General features: G+C 42.6%; 1 protein-coding gene across 2 annotated transcripts in view; it reads left to right on the top strand.

The window, feature by feature from the left end:
* Nucleotides 1-17,595, top strand: part of rin3 (Ras and Rab interactor 3) — a 118,413-nt gene extending 100,818 nt beyond the window's left edge. For both annotated transcript variants that reach the window (XM_069916230.1, XM_069916229.1), the window contains 3 exons: nt 8,471-8,602; nt 10,390-10,553; nt 16,577-17,595. In XM_069916230.1, coding sequence (XP_069772331.1) covers nt 8,471-8,602; nt 10,390-10,553; nt 16,577-16,888 — 608 coding nt within the window. In that variant the 3' untranslated portion in view covers nt 16,889-17,595. The remainder of the gene's footprint in view (nt 1-8,470; nt 8,603-10,389; nt 10,554-16,576) is intronic.
* Nucleotides 17,596-17,959: the final 364 nt, after the last annotated feature.

The following is a 17,959-nucleotide window of genomic DNA, read 5'->3' as shown; positions in this document are numbered from 1 at the left end:
GCAAATGGGATGGGTCAAGTGACGGAGGTTAGTGTTGGCGAGCACTTCGGGTCCAGTGATCATAATGCCATCAGCTTCAATGTCACTATGGAAAGAGAGAAGTCAGGGCCAAGGGTTGAGGTTTTTGATTGGGGAAAAGCTAGATTTGAGGAGATGCGAAAGGACTTGCAGGGTGTGGATTGGGACAATTTGTTTTATGGGCAGGATGTAGTAGAGAGATGGAAGTCTTTTAAAGATCAGATTTTGAGAGTGCAAAAGCTTTATGTTCCTGTTAGGTTAAAAGGAGGGGCAAAAGGTTTGAGAGAGCCGTGGTTTTCAAAGAATATTGGAAACTTGGTTCGAAGAAAAAGGGAGGCATACATTAGATATAAGAAGCATGGAGTTAAGGGGATGTTTGAAAGATACATTGAATGTAAGAGGAATCTTAAGAGAGGAATTAGGAAAACTAAAAGAAGGTACGAGGAAACTATGGCAAGCAGGGTGAAAACTAATCCAAAAGAGTTCTACAAATATGTTAATGGTAAAAGGAAAGCTAGAGACAAAATTGGTCCCTTAGAGAATCAGAGTGGAAAACTGTGTGTGGAGCCTAGAGAAATGGGGGAGATATTGAACAGTTTCTTTTCTTCGGTATTCACTAAGGAGAAGGATATTGGGAGATGTGAGATAAAAAAAAGCAAATTGGGTAAATATGGGGAATATAGAGATTACAAAAGATGTAGTTTTAGGGCTTTTGAAGAATATAAAGGTGGGTAAGTCTCCGGGACCAGACGGGATCTTCCCCAGGACATTGAGAGAAGTGAAGGAGGAAATAGCAGAGGCTCTGGCGGTAATTTTCCAAATGTCATTAGATATGGGGATAGTGCCGGAGGATTGGGGCATGTGGTTCCGTTATTTAAAAAGGGTTCAAGGAGGAAGCCTGGCAACTATCGGCTTGTAAGTTTGACGTCTGTGGTAGGTAAATTAATGGAGAAAATTCTTAGAGATAGTATTTATAAACATCTGGATAGACAGGGTCTAATCAGGAGCACTCAACATGGATTTGTGGGAGGAAGGTCATGTTTGACCAATCTGATTGAATTTTTTGAAGAGGAGACTAGGAATGTGGATGAGGGTAGCGCAGTGGATGTTGTCTATATGGACTTCAGTAAGGCCTTCGATAAGGTACCACATGGAAGGTTAGTTAAGAAGGTGCAGTCTTTAGGTATAAATTTTGAGATAGTCAAATGGATTGAACATTGGCTGAAAGGGAGAGGCCAGAGAGTGGTAGTGGAAAATTGTCTGTCAGGTTGGAGGCCGGTGACCAGTGGTGTGCCTCAAGGATCTGTATTGGGCCCATTGTTGTTCGTTATATACATTAATGATCTAGATGATGGGATGGTAAATTGGATTAGTAAATATGCAGACGATACTAAGATAGGTGGAATAGTGGAGAATGAAGAAGGTTTTCAAGGATTGCAGAGGGATTTGGGCTGCTTAGAAAAGTGGGCTGAAAAATGGCAGATGGAATTTTTTTTTTTAATTTTTTTTTTCACACCATAAATCACATTAGCCATGATACACACTTTTTCCTTTTCACACATATACAGTGACATTTTCTCCCCCCCCCTCCCTCCTCCCAACCCACGCCCCCCACACCCCACTCCCATCCATTTAAGGTATACAATCTAGGATACATTAAACCAGTCAGACAATGTTGTCACTCAACAAAAAAAAACACCAGAAATGCAGATGGAATTTAATGCTGATAAGTGTGAGGTGCTTCATTTTGGTAAGAAGAATCAGAACAGGACATACGTGGTAAATGGGAGAGCATTGATGAATACAGAAGAGCAGAAAGATTTAGGAGTAACGGTACATCGTTCCCTGAAGGTAGAAACTCACGTGAATAGGGTGGTGAAGAAGGCTTTTAGTATGCTGGCCTTTATCAATCATTGCATGGAATATAGGAGTTGGGAGGTGATGTTGAGACTGTATAAGACGTTGGTGCGCCCTAATTTGGAGTTCTGTGTGCAGTTTTGGTCGCCTAATTATAGGAAGGATATAAACAGAGTGGAGAGAGTGCAGAGAAGGTTTACCAGAATGTTACCTGGGTATAAGCATCTAGAGTATAAGGAGAGATTGGACAGATTAGGTCTTTATTCTTTGGAGCGTAGAAGGTTGAGAGGGGATTTGATAGAAGTATTTAAGATTATGAAAGGGATAGACAGAGTGGATGTGGATAGACTATTTCCGTTAAGAGGAGGAAAGATTAAAACAAGAGGACATGAGTTAAGAATTAAGGGGCAGAGGTTTAGAGGTAACATGAGGGGGAACTTCTTTACTCAGAGAGTGGTAGACGTGTGGAATGAGCTTCCGGGAAAAATAGTGGCGGCGGAGTCAATTGTATTATTTAAGAAAAGGTTGGACAGGTATATGGATGAGAAGAAGATGGAGGGTTATGGGCATTGTGCAGGGAGGTGGGACTAGAGAGGGGTGTTTGGTTCGGTGCGGACTAGAAGGACCTAATGGCCTGTTTCCGTGCTGTAAATTGTTATGTTATGTTATGTTAACTCAGACTGATCGCACATGCTTCATTTAGCGTCCACGATACGTTCTGTGAAACAGGGCATTATGTGATTTAGATGTTGAGCGAACACCATATTATATACTAATAACAGGTGATTAGAAGTGGCATGGGTGCCAGGGTAATTAAACCATTTTATGACAGCAAGATTTGGTGCTGTGTTATTCCTGCATTAGAATAATTGTTATAGCACTTTTTCACCTGCTAGGCCACAGCTTCGAACATCATTAATTCTGTATTGTAACATGGTGCCTGGAGAAATGAACTTGGGCTCATTTTCTGCAATATTGCTGCTGGATACCCAGAGTTCTTCAGTGTATATGACAAGAAGCATTTTGCAGTCATGACAAACTGGCTGTGACAGAAAGGATCAATTCACACTGAGTGAATTGACCAAGTTCAATTACGAGAGATACGTCCGCTACGTCCCGTTCTTCAATCAGGATTTCAGATTATGCATCAGACTATACTCGAATGGGCTTTATGCAGCGTATAACACTATAGAGACACATGCATATACCCCCATATAAATATAGACTCACACATATACCACCATATAGACTCACACATATGCCCCCATATAGACACACACATATGCCCCCATATAGACACACACATATACCCCCATATAAACTCACACATATACCCCCATATAAACTCACACATATACCCCCATATAAACTCACACATATACCCCCATATAGACACACATATACCCCCATATAGACACACACATATACCCCCATATAAACTCACACATATACCCCCATTTCTTTTTTTATTTGGCTTGGCTTCGCGGACAAATATTTATGGAGGGGGTAAATGTCCACGTCAGCTGCAGGCTTTTTTGTGGCTGACAAGTCCGATGCGGGACAGGCAGACACGGTTGCAGCGGCTGCAGGGGAAAATTGGTTGGTTGGGGTTGGGTGTTGGGTTTTTCCTCCTTTGCCTTTTGTCAGTGAGGTGTACTCTGCGGTCTTCTTCAAAGGAGGTTGCTGCCCGCCGAACTGTGAGGCGCCAAGATGCATGGTTTGAGGCGATATCAGCCCACTGGCAGTGGTCAATGTGGCAGGCACCAAGAGATTTCTTTAGGCAGTCCTTGTACCTTTTCTTTGGTGCACCTCTGTCACGGTGGCCAGTGGAGAGCTCGCCATATTACACGATCTTGGGAAGGCGATGGTCCTCCATTCTGGAGACGTGACCCACCCAGCGCAGCTGGATCTTCAGCAGCGTGGCCTCAATGCTTTCGACCTCTGCCATCTCGAGTACTTCGATGTTAGGGATGAAAGCGCTCCAATGAATGTTGAGGATGGAGCGGAGACAACGCTGGTGGAAGCGTTCTAGGAGCCGTAGGTGATGCCGGTAGAGGACCCATGATTCGGAGCCAAACAGGAGTGTGGGTATGACAACGGCTCTGTATATGCTTATCTTTGTGAGGTTTTTCAGTTGGTTGTTTTTCCAGACTCTTTTGTGTAGACTTCCAAAGGCGCTATTTGCCTTGGCGAGTCTGTTGTCTATCTCGTTGTCGATCCTTGCATCTGATGAAATGGTGCAGCCGAGATAGGTAAACTGGTTGACCGTTTTGAGTTTTGTGTGCCCGATGGAGATGTGGGGGGGCTGGTAGTCATGGTGGGGAGCTGGCTGATGGAGGACCTCAGTTTTCTTCAGGCTGACTTCCAGGCCAAACATTTTTGCAGTTTCCGCAAAACAGGACGTCAAGCGCTGAAGAGCTGGCTCTGAATTGGGCACCTAAAGCGGCATTGTCTGCAAAGAGTAGTTCACGGACAAGTTTCTCTTGTGTCTTGGTGTGAGCTTGCAGGCGCCTCAGATTGAAGAGACTGCCATCCGTGCGGTACTGGATGTAAACAGCGTCTTCATTGTTGAGGTCTTTCATGGCTTGGTTCAGCATCATGCTGAAGAAGATTGAAAAGAGGGTTGGTGCGAGAACACAGCCTTGCTTCACGCCATTGTTAATGGAGAAGGGTTCAGAGAGCTCATTGCTGTATCTGGCCCGACCTTGTTGGTTTTCGTGCAGTTGGATAACCATGTTGAGGAACTTTGGGAGGCATCCGATGCGCTCTAGTATTTGCCAAAGCCCTTTCCTGCTCACGGTGTCGAAGGCTTTGGTGAGGTCAACAAAGGTGATGTAGAGTTCTTTGTTTTGTTCTCTGCACTTTTCTTGGAGCTGTCTGAGGGCAAAGACCATGTCAGTAGTTCCTCTGTTTGCGCAAAAGCCGCACTGTGATTCTGGGAGAATATTCTCGACGACACTAGGTATTATTCTATTTAGGAGAATCCTAGCGAAGATTTTGCCTGCAATGGAGAGCAGCGTGATTCCCCTGTAGTTTGAGCAGTCTGATTTCTCGCCTTTGTTTTTGTACAGGGTGATGATGGTGGCATCACGAAGGTCCTGAGGCAGTTTTCCTTGGTCGCAACAAAGCTTGAAAAACTCATGCAGTTTGACATGCAGAGTTTTTTCGCCAGCCTTCCAGACCTCTGGGGGGTTCCATCCATACCTGCTGCTTTGCCACTTTTCAGTTGTTCGATTGCCTTATATGTCTCATCCTGGGTGAGGACCTCATCCAGCTCTAGCCTTAGGGGCTGTTGAGGGAGCCCATATAGACTCACACATATACCCCCATATAAACTCACACATATACCCCCATATAGACTCACACATATACCCCAATATAGACACACGCATATACCCCCATATAGATTCACACATATACCCCCATATAGACTCATACATATACCCCCATGTAAACTCACACATATACCCCCATATAGACACATGCATATACCCTCATATAGACACACATATATACCCCCATATAGACTCACACATATACCCCCATATAGACTCACACATATACCCCCATATAGACACACATATATACCCCCATATAGACTCACACATATATTCCCATATAGACACACACACACACATATAGACCCACCCAAATATGCACACACATACAGTATATGACCCATAGAGACACACACAGAGATATAGACACACATATACCTCAATAGAGACACACAACAGACACGACCCATATAGACACACACAAATAGATACACACATATTCCCATAGATAAACAGACATGCAAATATAGATACACTCCCATATAGACACACACTAGATTTTTTTGTACACTCTCTTCCTTGGGGCCTTTCTTTGACTATTTTCCTGATCCTCTCCCTGCTTTACATTCAGAATCAAATCATTTTGGACTGAAAAAACATCAAGACTCTCCCGTCTACAAAACCTTTTTGTCATACTGCAGCAAAGCATAAAAGTGCCATTTCAAACTGTTAAGTATTCACCTTCTGTAAATGAAAGTATCAGGTTTAAATATTACCCACATAAATGCATCCAAACATAGAACATGTACCTGCTACGTCACAACTTCATGAGATGGCACTGGAGGCTTGCAAATTCCATCCTTTCCACCTTGCATAACTGATTCTGATCAATTTACTGTTCATCTGATTTATATCAGATGCTAATGTTATTCTGTCCACAAGCACAGTTCCCAATTAATAAAAATTATCATGCTCTTACTAATAATTATGAATATATTAAGGATATACATGCATGCAAGCAGCTGTGTAATACATCAGAATGTAATGTGTCCCTCTGAAGGGGATCAAATTTAAAATCTAATTCATGCCTTGCTGAAGAATACATTTTGAGAATGGGATGCACATTTCCCAAGCATGATCACAGAATGCGGGCTTCAGGAAATGGATTTTGCAGCTTGACCTTAGAGTAGTTTTTTTGGATAGTCCTTGGGGTAAAGACCCTGGCTAGGAACCAGCATTTGTTGGAAATAGGCCACCACTATAGGTCAGAGGGATACCTGACATTCTTGAACAGTGTTAACTTATTGATAAGTTGGTTGAACAACTACAATGATGAATTATTGCAAATGCAGCAAAAAAATCACAGTTCAGCCCATGTTTAAAATATCTTGCTGAAGACATTTTTTTTTAAATGGAACATGCAAACATTTGAATACTGTAATATCATAAACAATTCTTAACTATTATTTAAAAATCATTTTAACATTTTTTGAGGGTTACGATCCACATAAGTGCAATTAGCTTGTTGAGGCCAGGATTTGCTTCACAATAATTAGGCTATCAAAAGCAGCTTTCAGGTGGAATAGCTGGGAGAATGCAGCACCGGAGCTGGCTGTGGGTGTGCGCGGTGACATTCAGGTGGCGGCGCTGTTCTGGCACCTGAAAGGTCCACAGCGGGGAGCGGCGCCGCGGAGCAAATGACGGCTCCTGTCTACTGTGGCCGTAGTCCCGCCCGCTTTCAGGTTCCAAGGGAAGCGCTCGGAAGCGGAGAATCCACTTTCCCGAGGAGGGTTGGGTAAGTCCTCCTCGGGTCAGGGTCCTCCGCTTTCAGGTGTCCTCCCAACAGCCGTATTAGGGTATTTTAGGCTGCTTTACGTTGGGGTATTCTGGCCACCTGAAAGCAGCTAAAAACTCACTTGCGCGTGATGAAAAGTCCAAACTTTTTGGAGTATTTTACTTTGAATATTTGGTAAATACCTGACGCTTATGCAAAACACTGATACCTGGAGATCATAGTATAGAAAATTGTCATGTTTATATTATAAAATTTATTTGGATTCTAGAATTTATTTTCTCTTTTCTATTTTTAATCTTTGAATTCATAGTGTTGCAAAATGTAAAACATTTTCTGATATATTGTGCATTTAACTTTTTTTTACAGTCGTCGTTTTTTCTTTATTCATTTTATATAAAAATATAATGAAAATATTTAAAAAAGAAAAGGTCATGTACAAATCCAGGGAATCTCACTCAGCACATTTTGGATTTACACATAAAAATTGTAAATAAGTTACATCTTATACTTCTTCTTTGGCTTGGCTTCGCGGACGAAGATTTATGGAGGGGGTAAAAAGTCCACGTCAGCTGCAGGCTCGTTTGTGGCTGACCAGTCCGATGCGGGACAGGCAGACACGATTGCAGCGGTTGCAAGGGAAAATTGGTTGGTTGGGGTTGGGTGTTGGGTTTTTCCTCCTTTGCCTTTTGTCAGTGAGGTGGGCTCTGCGGTCTTCTTCAAAGGAGGTTGCTGCCCGCCAAACTGTGAGGCGCCAAGATGCACGGTTTGAGGCGTTATCAGCCCACTGGCGGTGGTCAATGTGGCAGGCACCAAGAGATTTCTTTAGGCAGTCCTTGTACCTTTTCTTTGGTGCACCTCTGTCACGGTGGCCAGTGGAGAGCTCGCCATATAATACGATCTTGGGAAGGCGATGGTCCTCCATTCTGGAGACGTGACCCATCCAGCGCAGCTGGATCTTCAGCAGCGTGGACTCGATGCTGTCGACCTCTGCCATCTCGAGTACCTCGACGTTAGGGGTGTGAGCGCTCCAATGGATGTTGAGGATGGAGCGGAGACAACGCTGGTGGAAGCGTTCTAGGAGCCGTAGGTGGTGCCGGTAGAGGACCCATGATTCGGAGCCGAACAGGAGTGTGGGTATGACAACGGCTCTGTATACGCTTATCTTTGTGAGGTTTTTCAGTTGGTTGTTTTTCCAGACAGCATATACATATAACTTATTTATTAATAAGTTAATAAACACATTGAAAATACATCACTTCTGATAGAAAATTCTGGAATTGTGATGGCAGGTGCACAATTAAACAAAGTGACTATGATTATGGAAATTAATTTAAACACATTTTTAGCAACTGGAGGTTGAGGATGTTACTTCAGAGCTGATTCCTAAGGATCTGTAACATAAATATACAGAGTGTGAGGTACACACCAAGATAGTTTAGATCCTTGGACTTTTCCTAAGAACTCTAGTGACAGCTCCTTGGGAATGTGGAAGATGTTAATTCACTTCCCATTTCTGTTTCAGCCAAGTCGTATGGTGCAGATGACTTCCTCCCCGTGTTAATGTATGTACTGGCAAGGAGCAACTTGACAGCACTACTTCTGGATGTGGAATATATGATGGAGCTACTCGATCCTTCGCTACATCTCGGAGAAGGTACGGCTACTCCTGCGTAAAGTGCTGCAAGCTCTCTAAAGGAGATCAGTGAGAATGCAGAAAAGTAAATAGACCGTCTCACAAATTCAATTCAAATTCCCCTCCCTAAATTTATCTGCTTTTAAATCACAATTTCTTATTTTACATCAGGCACGTGAGAGAAATCAGGTAATGAATTAAGTTGCGTATTAATCAGATGTAAGTTTTTTAAAAATATAATGATTATTCAATTTATTGCTATCAACAGTGGAGTTGGGTCCATTTTAAGAACCCACAAGTAGTTCTAAGGAAGTTCGCTGAACCTGAGCGAATGTGTGAGGTCCATGCAACACACCAGCCAGGGTTCTTGGTTTTCAGATTCAGATTTTAGATTCGTTGTCAGAATACATACACGACATCACATATTTTTTTATTTTCCCATGGGAAAGGCAGAATTACCACTTATTGATAGTGCAAAAAAACTGCACTCTACGTACACATGTAAACAAATAAAGAAATGAAAACAAACTGACTGTGCCATACAGAGAGAAAAATAAAATGCAATTAAATGAGTCTTTGCATCCTTGAGACCTTGCAGTCACCCACCTGCTGGCTCATCACATTGCGCTTCCACTCTGAGAGTTCCCCTCTACTCTGTCTATCAAAATGAGTCTCTGGTCAGGGGCTTCCTCCCCAGTGTCTCATCTTTTTTCAAAGCAGCCAAAGGGCTGCAGAATGATTTCCACTCTCTGTTCCAACCATAAAGCACCGCTAACTAGATTGTGTAGGTCAGCACCATACATTTGTTTGCTGCCTGATCCAATTTTGATAAAAAATGAAATACTGCAAAAACCCCTGTTATCAGGAACTCAAACAACTGGCAAAAACATCGCAGAAAATAAATAGGTTGTAGCAAGGCTGCTACAGCTACAGCGAGGTTATAGCTCTCGGTTATAGCCCTAAGGCTGTAGCTCGAATCCGCAGGATAAGAAAGACACACATACCAGTAGAGTGTATTCAACACGGAGTTTATTCAGTGACAGCTCAGTCACGTCATCAATGATCGTTTACCTTGGATGCCTAGACCCCAATTGGGCTCCCTGCGATCCACCAATGGTGATTGACCAGTTTCACCGCTCTGCCGGCGGCCTACGAAAATAGACATTTCAGCCCACACGATGCTTTGCTGGTCACTGCGTTCAACTACCACTTCCTGTGTTGGCTCGAGGCACAAACTCCTACACAGTTTTAAAAAATATACGGAAGTTTACAATTGGTGCGCCTCGCCGTTAGTTCACAACATACAGTTTCAGGCAACCAGAAAATTCACTTATCCATCATCTACCAAACCCCGTAGGTGCCAGATACCAAGAGTTTTTACTGTAACTTAAAAATCAGGAATGGATCACGAGGCTTGATTTTTATTTTGTTTCCTCTGACATATTAATCCCCTCCCGCACGTCTCCCCAGTTGGTGATTACAGGCAGTCCCAGCAAATCCTCACTACCATAGGTAACCTGTGGAATCTATAGGCATGGACAACCATTGACCATAACTGTCCCAGACCACCCACTACCTCAGTTGATCCACCAGCTTCCCCACCATCACTGAGCAGCTGAACCATGCCACATACACACTTTCCAAGTTACAACCTCTGACCTTTGCCTGGGCAACTTCCCTCTGCAGTCCTCTACACTCTCAGTCTTAACTGATTTCCTGCTCAGGTTCTGTACTGGCATTGCACATGGAGCAGTTTTTACCTGATGTCAGCACAGTGTAAGGAATTGGTGGACTTTGCTGTCTTACAGGTTATTATTATTTAACCACGACATATGGTGCCTTAGAACACATCAAACACTTTGATAAGCAAATTGCCATTCGCCAGCTCAGTCATGAGGTCCAGGATTCCATCCACCAATGGGAAAGGAGGAGGACTCTGAACATGAAGCAACTGTCGAGGTCATCAATGCAGGTCAGTGTCTCGGCAAGTGTAAGCAAATCAATTCCTGCAGCAAAAGAAGATTTACAATTTCTCCTTTTTTTATTCAGTCAGGTTCAAACACTTCACCAATATTTAGGCATACAGAGGAATAAACATGATGTTGAGATTAGATTCGATCTTTATTGATCCTTTACAAATTCCATTCTCTGTTACTTTTTAAAGAAAAGATTAACTTCCTCCCATGCCAACTTTTCATACTTGCCTCCAAGATGCGCGGCAAATAATATTGGGAAACAAAATCCCTTTAAAGAAATACCTCCTTTAAATTAACATATACTGATCTGATCACTATCTCTCTCTATTGTTCTACTCAGTACACCAAACTAATTTATTTTTCTTGTTCCGCAATATAGCCCCAGAAGCAAATCATAAGAAAGATTCAAAAGTCCTGTTTGCATTAACAGTAAAATGACAGCATAAACTAAAACGATTTCCAGGAATAAATTACTTTCGACTATATTACGATGTCTAGTCACAGTAACAATTTTTCAAGCTACCTGGAAGTGAAAAGAAATCATTAGATGAAATCAAATCTTAGCTATGCACCTATCTATCCTAATTCCATCTGGTCTAATCCATTTGTTCACATTAGGTCTACATCCTTCTATGTCCTGCTTACTTGAGCGTCTCGTTCCATGACTTCTTCTTGTAGCATGTGGCAGATTATCAACCACTCTCTTTCCCCCTCCTTTAAAAGCCCTCGCTCTCACCTTAAAACTATATAATTGAAAGTGTTTTGTGGGGTAATGTTGCAGATTCACCAAGTTGGGGGAATATCTACAGTAGTTTTCAAACTTTTTCATTATACTCTCTTACCACTTTAATAAATAATCCCTATGCCAGAGGTGTTCAGTGACTAGTAAGGTGGTTTGTGAGTGGGAAGGGAAGGCTGAGAATTACTGCTCTAGACCCAATTGTTACTGAAATAGTTTGCTTGAGAAAAATTGTCTTTGGCCCATTTATTTTAGTGTTATGAAACTGTGCACCTAACGAGTCAATTAAGCATGATTAAAACAGTGGTTTTCAAACTTTTTCTTTTCACCCACAGACCACCTTAAGCAATCCCTTACTAAATCACAGAGCACCTATGGCATAGAGCACACATGTCAAACTCTGGCCCGCGAGCCAAATTTGGCCTGCGATATAATTATATTTGGCCCGCAAGATCATTTCAAAAATGTATTAGAGGTGGCCCGCTGGCCGCCGCGCCAGTATAGCGCATGCACAGTAATACAACAAATCCCAGAATGCATTGGCGTCAGCCTGTTAATCGCCCCCACCTCCTCTGTTTATGTTGCAGGGTCTCACCGTGGACTCTGGTTTTGGGGCCTGGCCGGTGTCAGGGGAAGCCAAGGCAGCTTCCCAGCGCCTGGAACCGGAGGCCTCGGGCCTGACCTTGCCAGGACCGTTGCCCACTCCCCCTCCCTGCCACAGGCCGACCCGCGACTCACGGTGATGGGGCCGCTGATCCGCCGAGATGCCGCCCTGCAGCGATAGCCGATGTCCCCGCACTGTCGTTGTCCAACCCGATCGCCCGCAAACCCCGCCCTCCCGCACACCGGCCTGAGTAAGGATTATGAACTTTAATCTCAGGATAAAACGATCTTCCAATAGTTTCATGTCACAGTGATAAATATATTCCTGGTTAAAAATGGTCCTGCACCTGCATACAAGCTCATTAGGCATAAAACTTGAAAAGTGTGTAAATCAAAGGATATTTGTACCAATGGAAAAAGGGCATGGCAAATAACCCTGCTAGAGTTCATGCCCACAATCAGTCACCCATTTGATTGGTTCAGGAATCATGTTATTCTCCCACATTCTCAATAGCCCTCAGATTTTACTATTCGACAGCACACTAGCAACATTTGACAAATCCTCTATAGAGAAATATTATTTATTGAATATTTTATTTCTCATTTGTTAATGCTTCTGGAAAGAGTTTATCCAAAACTATTATTAAACATTTATTTTAATAAGAAAAAGTTTAACATTACATATGTTGAAAGAAGAGAAAACATGCAAATGTTGTTGAGGCATAGAGGATTACTTAAAGTGGTCTGTGAGTGGAAAGAAAATGTTTGAAAACCACTGATCTACATCCAAGTATAGAAGGTAAAGGAAAGTTCATGACCAAAATAGCCATCCATTGTATTCTTTTACTCAGGTCTTAATGAATCTTTTTGTGGTTTCTTCAAATGAGCAAATGTCTTCTTTGAACTTACCCCTTCTTTCACTTTTTTTGCCTTTAAATCAAAAATTGTTTTTCACCAACCTGCTGTATAAAATTAAAATATATTCTGGACACATCAATGGGGTATGGGAGCCTTACATTAAATACAATAGCGAAAACCTACCGGGGACAAACATTACCTAAGTTGATGGAAGGAGAAGGAAAGAAAAGAATGGACTCAGTAGAATTTCTGGTGTATTTTTGTTGAATGACAACATTGTCTGACTGGTTTAATGCAACCTAGATTGTATACCTAAAATGGATGAGAGGGGGGGTTGGGGGGTGGCTTGGGAGGAGGGAGGGGGGGGAGAAAAAGTCACTGTATATGTGTGAAAAAGAAAAGGTGTATATCATGGCTAATGTGATTTATGGTGTGAAAAATAAAAAATTTTAAAAAAAAAATGGGGCAGGGTCAAATTTCAACACATGGATTAGTAGGAAGGCATGTTAAGAGTGGGTTAATTATTGTGCGCGTGTTTCCATGTAGCCCTGGCAAGGGTGGAAACATGCGCTTCTGTGGGAGAGCAGTGGTCAGAACACCCCGAGCATCAAAGGTCATCACAGGAAAGAGGACAAAGTAGCAGCTGTTGTGATCTTGTGGCTCCATCTGAACCCTTATAGGCCTTCCACACACACAGGAATACAGAACAACCGATCACCACTTGGGTGTCAGGAGAGGGACAATGGAGGGGAGAGCTGGGTTCACACTTACTTCTATTAACCCCTTCAGTAATCAGGCACTACAGGAGTGGACCCCTATTCACCCTTTTGAGAAATGTCCATGGCAGTGCATCTGATCCAGGGATCTGTCACCTGGGCTTCCTCCCTCCCTCCTACACTGGGAAATCGCGCATTCTCCAAAGACAAGACACTCTCCATTATTTCCAGGCCTTGTGGAGTTAAAATAAAGCAAATCTGAAGTCATCGATCACATCTGTAAGCTATAAAATATGCAGAGTAAATGAAATACTGCTCAAAATCTGGACTGGTGTCAGTTTAATCACAAGCGTATGGTGCGTGCAGTCTCATTCTAAGGTCTGAACTTACTCAGGAATTGGAAAATAAATGAGGCTGATTATATGAAGTGATCCTCTGTAGGAGCAGTGATCACAACCTCGTGACTAGCATGCTCTGCCAAGCCAACAATACCCAGATGATTTGCAACATAACTCTAGCAAGTATTTTCCTATGTATTATCCAATTTCATTATTGAAATTCCACCTTCCAAATTGTATGGGGTTGTAGGTTTATTGGGTGTAACTGGACAGCTCAATTGTAGGTTGTGATCAATGACTGGAATTGGCATCTACTGTGTTGTAAATAAAATTTAAACTTGTTTCTGCTATTTTTTTCCACAACAGTACAGGAATAAGTGTATAATCATCCAAAATCAAGGGGCTGTTTTCAAATTGGACAGAGTTTGAATATAAATTCATAACTTCCACTGTCTCCTGGGCAAAATACAATACTTTGTTTATGGAGACCTTTGCTTTAAAAAGATGTTGTAATGGAATTGCGGATGTTAGCTATGAGGAAATAGGGATCCAAGTTCCAGAGAGTACAGTCTCTAAATCTTCCAGCCTCTTCCAATTAACCTCCCAGTGACCCATCCAGTGTTATGTCAATGAAAGGACATCTTGCCTGAGTCAAGCATCTTGCCTGAGTCTTTAAATACCAAAATACAACGACTTGACTGGGTAGGAGATATCCAAATTGCTAATTATTAGTGTAGAGATAAAGAGAACTCAGTGGTGTTCTGATCCGCCATTCTGAACGTTAAATTTACACAGAAATTTCCCTGCTTGGACAATCTTGATGATAGTCTTCAGAACTAATACTGACCTTGACAGGAAGCTTGTGGTTTGTTTATGGGCCAGCTAAATTCAGTTGTCAAATGCATTTTTAATGCTAATTTATTGTCTCATCTCTGCCTTACCCAGAAAGCTTTGTTATGATATGTGGTAGTAGGAAAATGAAAGAGAAATTTAGCTGGAAAACAAATCAAATCAATTTGCAGGGAGAGAATGAGAGATCTGAACTGCTTTTGTGTCTCTGAGCAATATCATTAGGCTTCAGCATTTAAAACAATCACTAGTTGATGGTTAACCAAAAAGGTACAATTTATTATTTTTAAATGATGGAGCACGGTAAAAGGCTCTGCCAACTCATGCCACCCAATTAATCTCCTAACCCTACATGTTTCTTGGAGGTGGGAGGAAACCAGAGCACCCGGAGAAAACCCACACTGGTTGTGGGGACAAATTTAGATAAAGCATGGTAACAGGCCCTTCTGGCCCACAAGCCCATGCTGCCCAATTGACCTACATTTGGCAGGGTGGGAGGAAATCAGAGCACCTGGAAGAAACTCACACGGACATGGGGAGAACATACAAATAGCTGTAATAGCATTGCGCTGGCCTCTACGCTAACTGTGCCTCCCTCTGCATGAACGGTCCCAACCTCATGGGCAGACAACAGTTTTGTGTGGGTCTCTGCAAGCTTTATAAACAATCTGAGTGATTTGTACATCATTTGTGAGCTCCATCGGAAGATAGCAGCCTAAAGAAAATGTAGCAGCATTTTGGGAACCCAGATACTGAAGCCACAAACAAATAAAACATTTTGAATGATTCCAAAATAGATCTGCTATCAGGAAGAAGGTAATGGTAGTGAGGGAGCCACGGAGTCAATAATTCATACAGCACAGGAACAGGTCATTTGGCCCAGAGTCACACCGAACAGCAACCACTTATTGATGTACATATCTTGGGCAGCCACAAGCAAGAATTTCAGTGCATTGTCCTGATGGGATATCACAATAAACTCTTATGTATCCTACATTAATCCCAGGACTATTATTCTCCCCACTCACTCATCAACTCCACCAGATTCTACACTCACAGACACACAAGGGCAATTTACAGTGACCAATTAGCCTACCAATCTCCACACCTGTGAGATGTGGGAAGAAACCACAGCATCCAGAGGAAACCCATCCAATAAAGGCTCTGCGTAAGCAGAGCACGAGGTCAGGATTGAATCCATCTCTGGCACTGTCAGGCAGCCTCAATCTATCACCCAGGGTGCTAATGGCCATTCCAACTCAAAGGTTTGCCTTTATAACGTTTTATTTATCCATTGTTGCTTTTTTTTAAAAAAAATTAATTTAGACATATACCACACCCTTTCGGCCCACGAGCCCATCCTGTCCAATTATACCCGGAGGAAACTCACGCAGATACGGGGAGAATGTACAGCCTCCTTAAAGACAGCAATGGATTCTAATCCCAGTCATTGGCACTGCAACAGCAATTTCCTGGATTAAATATCCTTAATTTTTCAAAATAATATGAAACTTTTTTTTAAAAAAGTCAACAGTTCATGCAAGGCAAATCACATATTTCCAGCATTAGGCCACATTCCGAGCCCCACGTATCACCAGCTTTGGATGCACGATTAATGAGCAGTTGGCGGAGGTCAACAAGTCTGGGTCTGGAGTGGAGAAAAGAATTCCCATTCCTCCAAGAACATAAAACTGGAACCAGGTGAATGAGATCTCTAAACACACTGCCACCTCTTAGGCCAAACCTGTTTAATATAGTGGGCGATGAGGCGAATCCTTCCCGAATGCAATTAAAACTGCATTGAAACATTCTTTCTGATGACAGTATATAGCACCCTCTACTGCAAAGAGTTGGTGCAGCTTCTGACTGTTGCCTTTTTTTGTTTGATTTCATCAGAATTCTTGTGCATTTTGCAGGATTTCCTGAGCGTGTCCTTTTTGGAGTTTGGGTCCAACATCAAAACATTTGCTGTTAACCCGGAGATGACTGCAGAGAAGCTGTCCAAATACTGCGCTGAAAAGTTCGGTGTCGCAGAATCTGAGGGTTACTGCCTGCACCTGACCATCGAGGAGAAAAGCATGCAACTGGCTCCCGAGGCAGTCCCTCACCATCTCAAGTCCGTCCTTCGGAAGAGGCAGCTACAGAAAGACTATTACTTCATCTACAAGCAGGCAAATCAGGCAGAAGAGAGTTCATGCCCGCCCATAAAGGACCTCCCTCCCTTCTGATTTCCCTTTTTCATTTTATGATCGGCCACAGTTTCTCATTTATCGAAATCAGCACACCGTGGGCAGCTCAGTTGGTGTAGTCGTTGGCGCAACACCTTTACAGTGCCAGCGATCAGGACCGGAGTTTGAATCCTGCGCTGTCTGTAAGGAGTTTGTATGTTCTCCCCATGTCTGCATGGGTTCCCCCCCCCCCCCCACTGAGGGGCTCTGGTTTCCTCCTCCCCTTCAAAATATACTGGGGGTGCAGATTAATTGGGCACCAATTGAGCAGCACAGTCTCATGGGCTGAAATGGCCTGTTACCGAGATGAATGCCTAAATTTCTTATTAATTAACTCAGATGCTGGAAATTTGCCACCATCCAGTGAGCATCTTAAAGGACAATGTGGGACCACATTCCGGTCCTGAACATTCAGTATATTCTCCTTGTGCTAATGTAGGAATTAACATTTCAGTTTTTCAATATCCTAGACAATTTTTAAATCAGTATTATTTATATCTTTTATAACAAATGTAAATAAATCATATTTCTCTTTGCATCCATTCCTGTAAAATGGAAACTTGCAAGGAGAACCTTTGTTGATTCTGTCCGATTTGAATGCATCAAAGTGACAGATTGAAAACCCCACGTTTTGGATGATGTTTTATGGTTACATGAAGTGTTTCGGTTCCATCATGGAAGAAGACCAATAAAGTCAGATAACTTTCTGTGGTTTCTGGTCCATTCCTTAATAGCATAACAGAGAAGGACATGTGGCCTTCAGGTAGAAATGAGTCTGTGTCGCACTGAAGGACAGGCAGGAGATTGGTTTGTGGGCCTGCGATCACCACGTAAGAGTATTAGGTTTTTGCAGGAGGAAGGTGCGGAGGTGGAGAGGTTTGAGACAGGAAGTCTGCTGAGTGAGAGGCCGGTGTGAAAGTAAAGCCACTAATCAAGGGGCTATGTATTCAAGGGGCTATGAGTATGTCAGATGAACAAAAGGCCAAAGTTGAAGAATCACTTAGATTTTACTTTTTTATTTAAATAGTTATTTTGCATTTTATAGGCGTGGACATTTAGCATGGCCAGCAT

This window comes from Narcine bancroftii, chromosome 2 (genome assembly GCF_036971445.1).
Source record: "Narcine bancroftii isolate sNarBan1 chromosome 2, sNarBan1.hap1, whole genome shotgun sequence".
Taxonomy (NCBI): domain Eukaryota; kingdom Metazoa; phylum Chordata; class Chondrichthyes; order Torpediniformes; family Narcinidae; genus Narcine; species Narcine bancroftii.
This window is presented reverse-complemented; position numbering and strand designations above follow the sequence as displayed.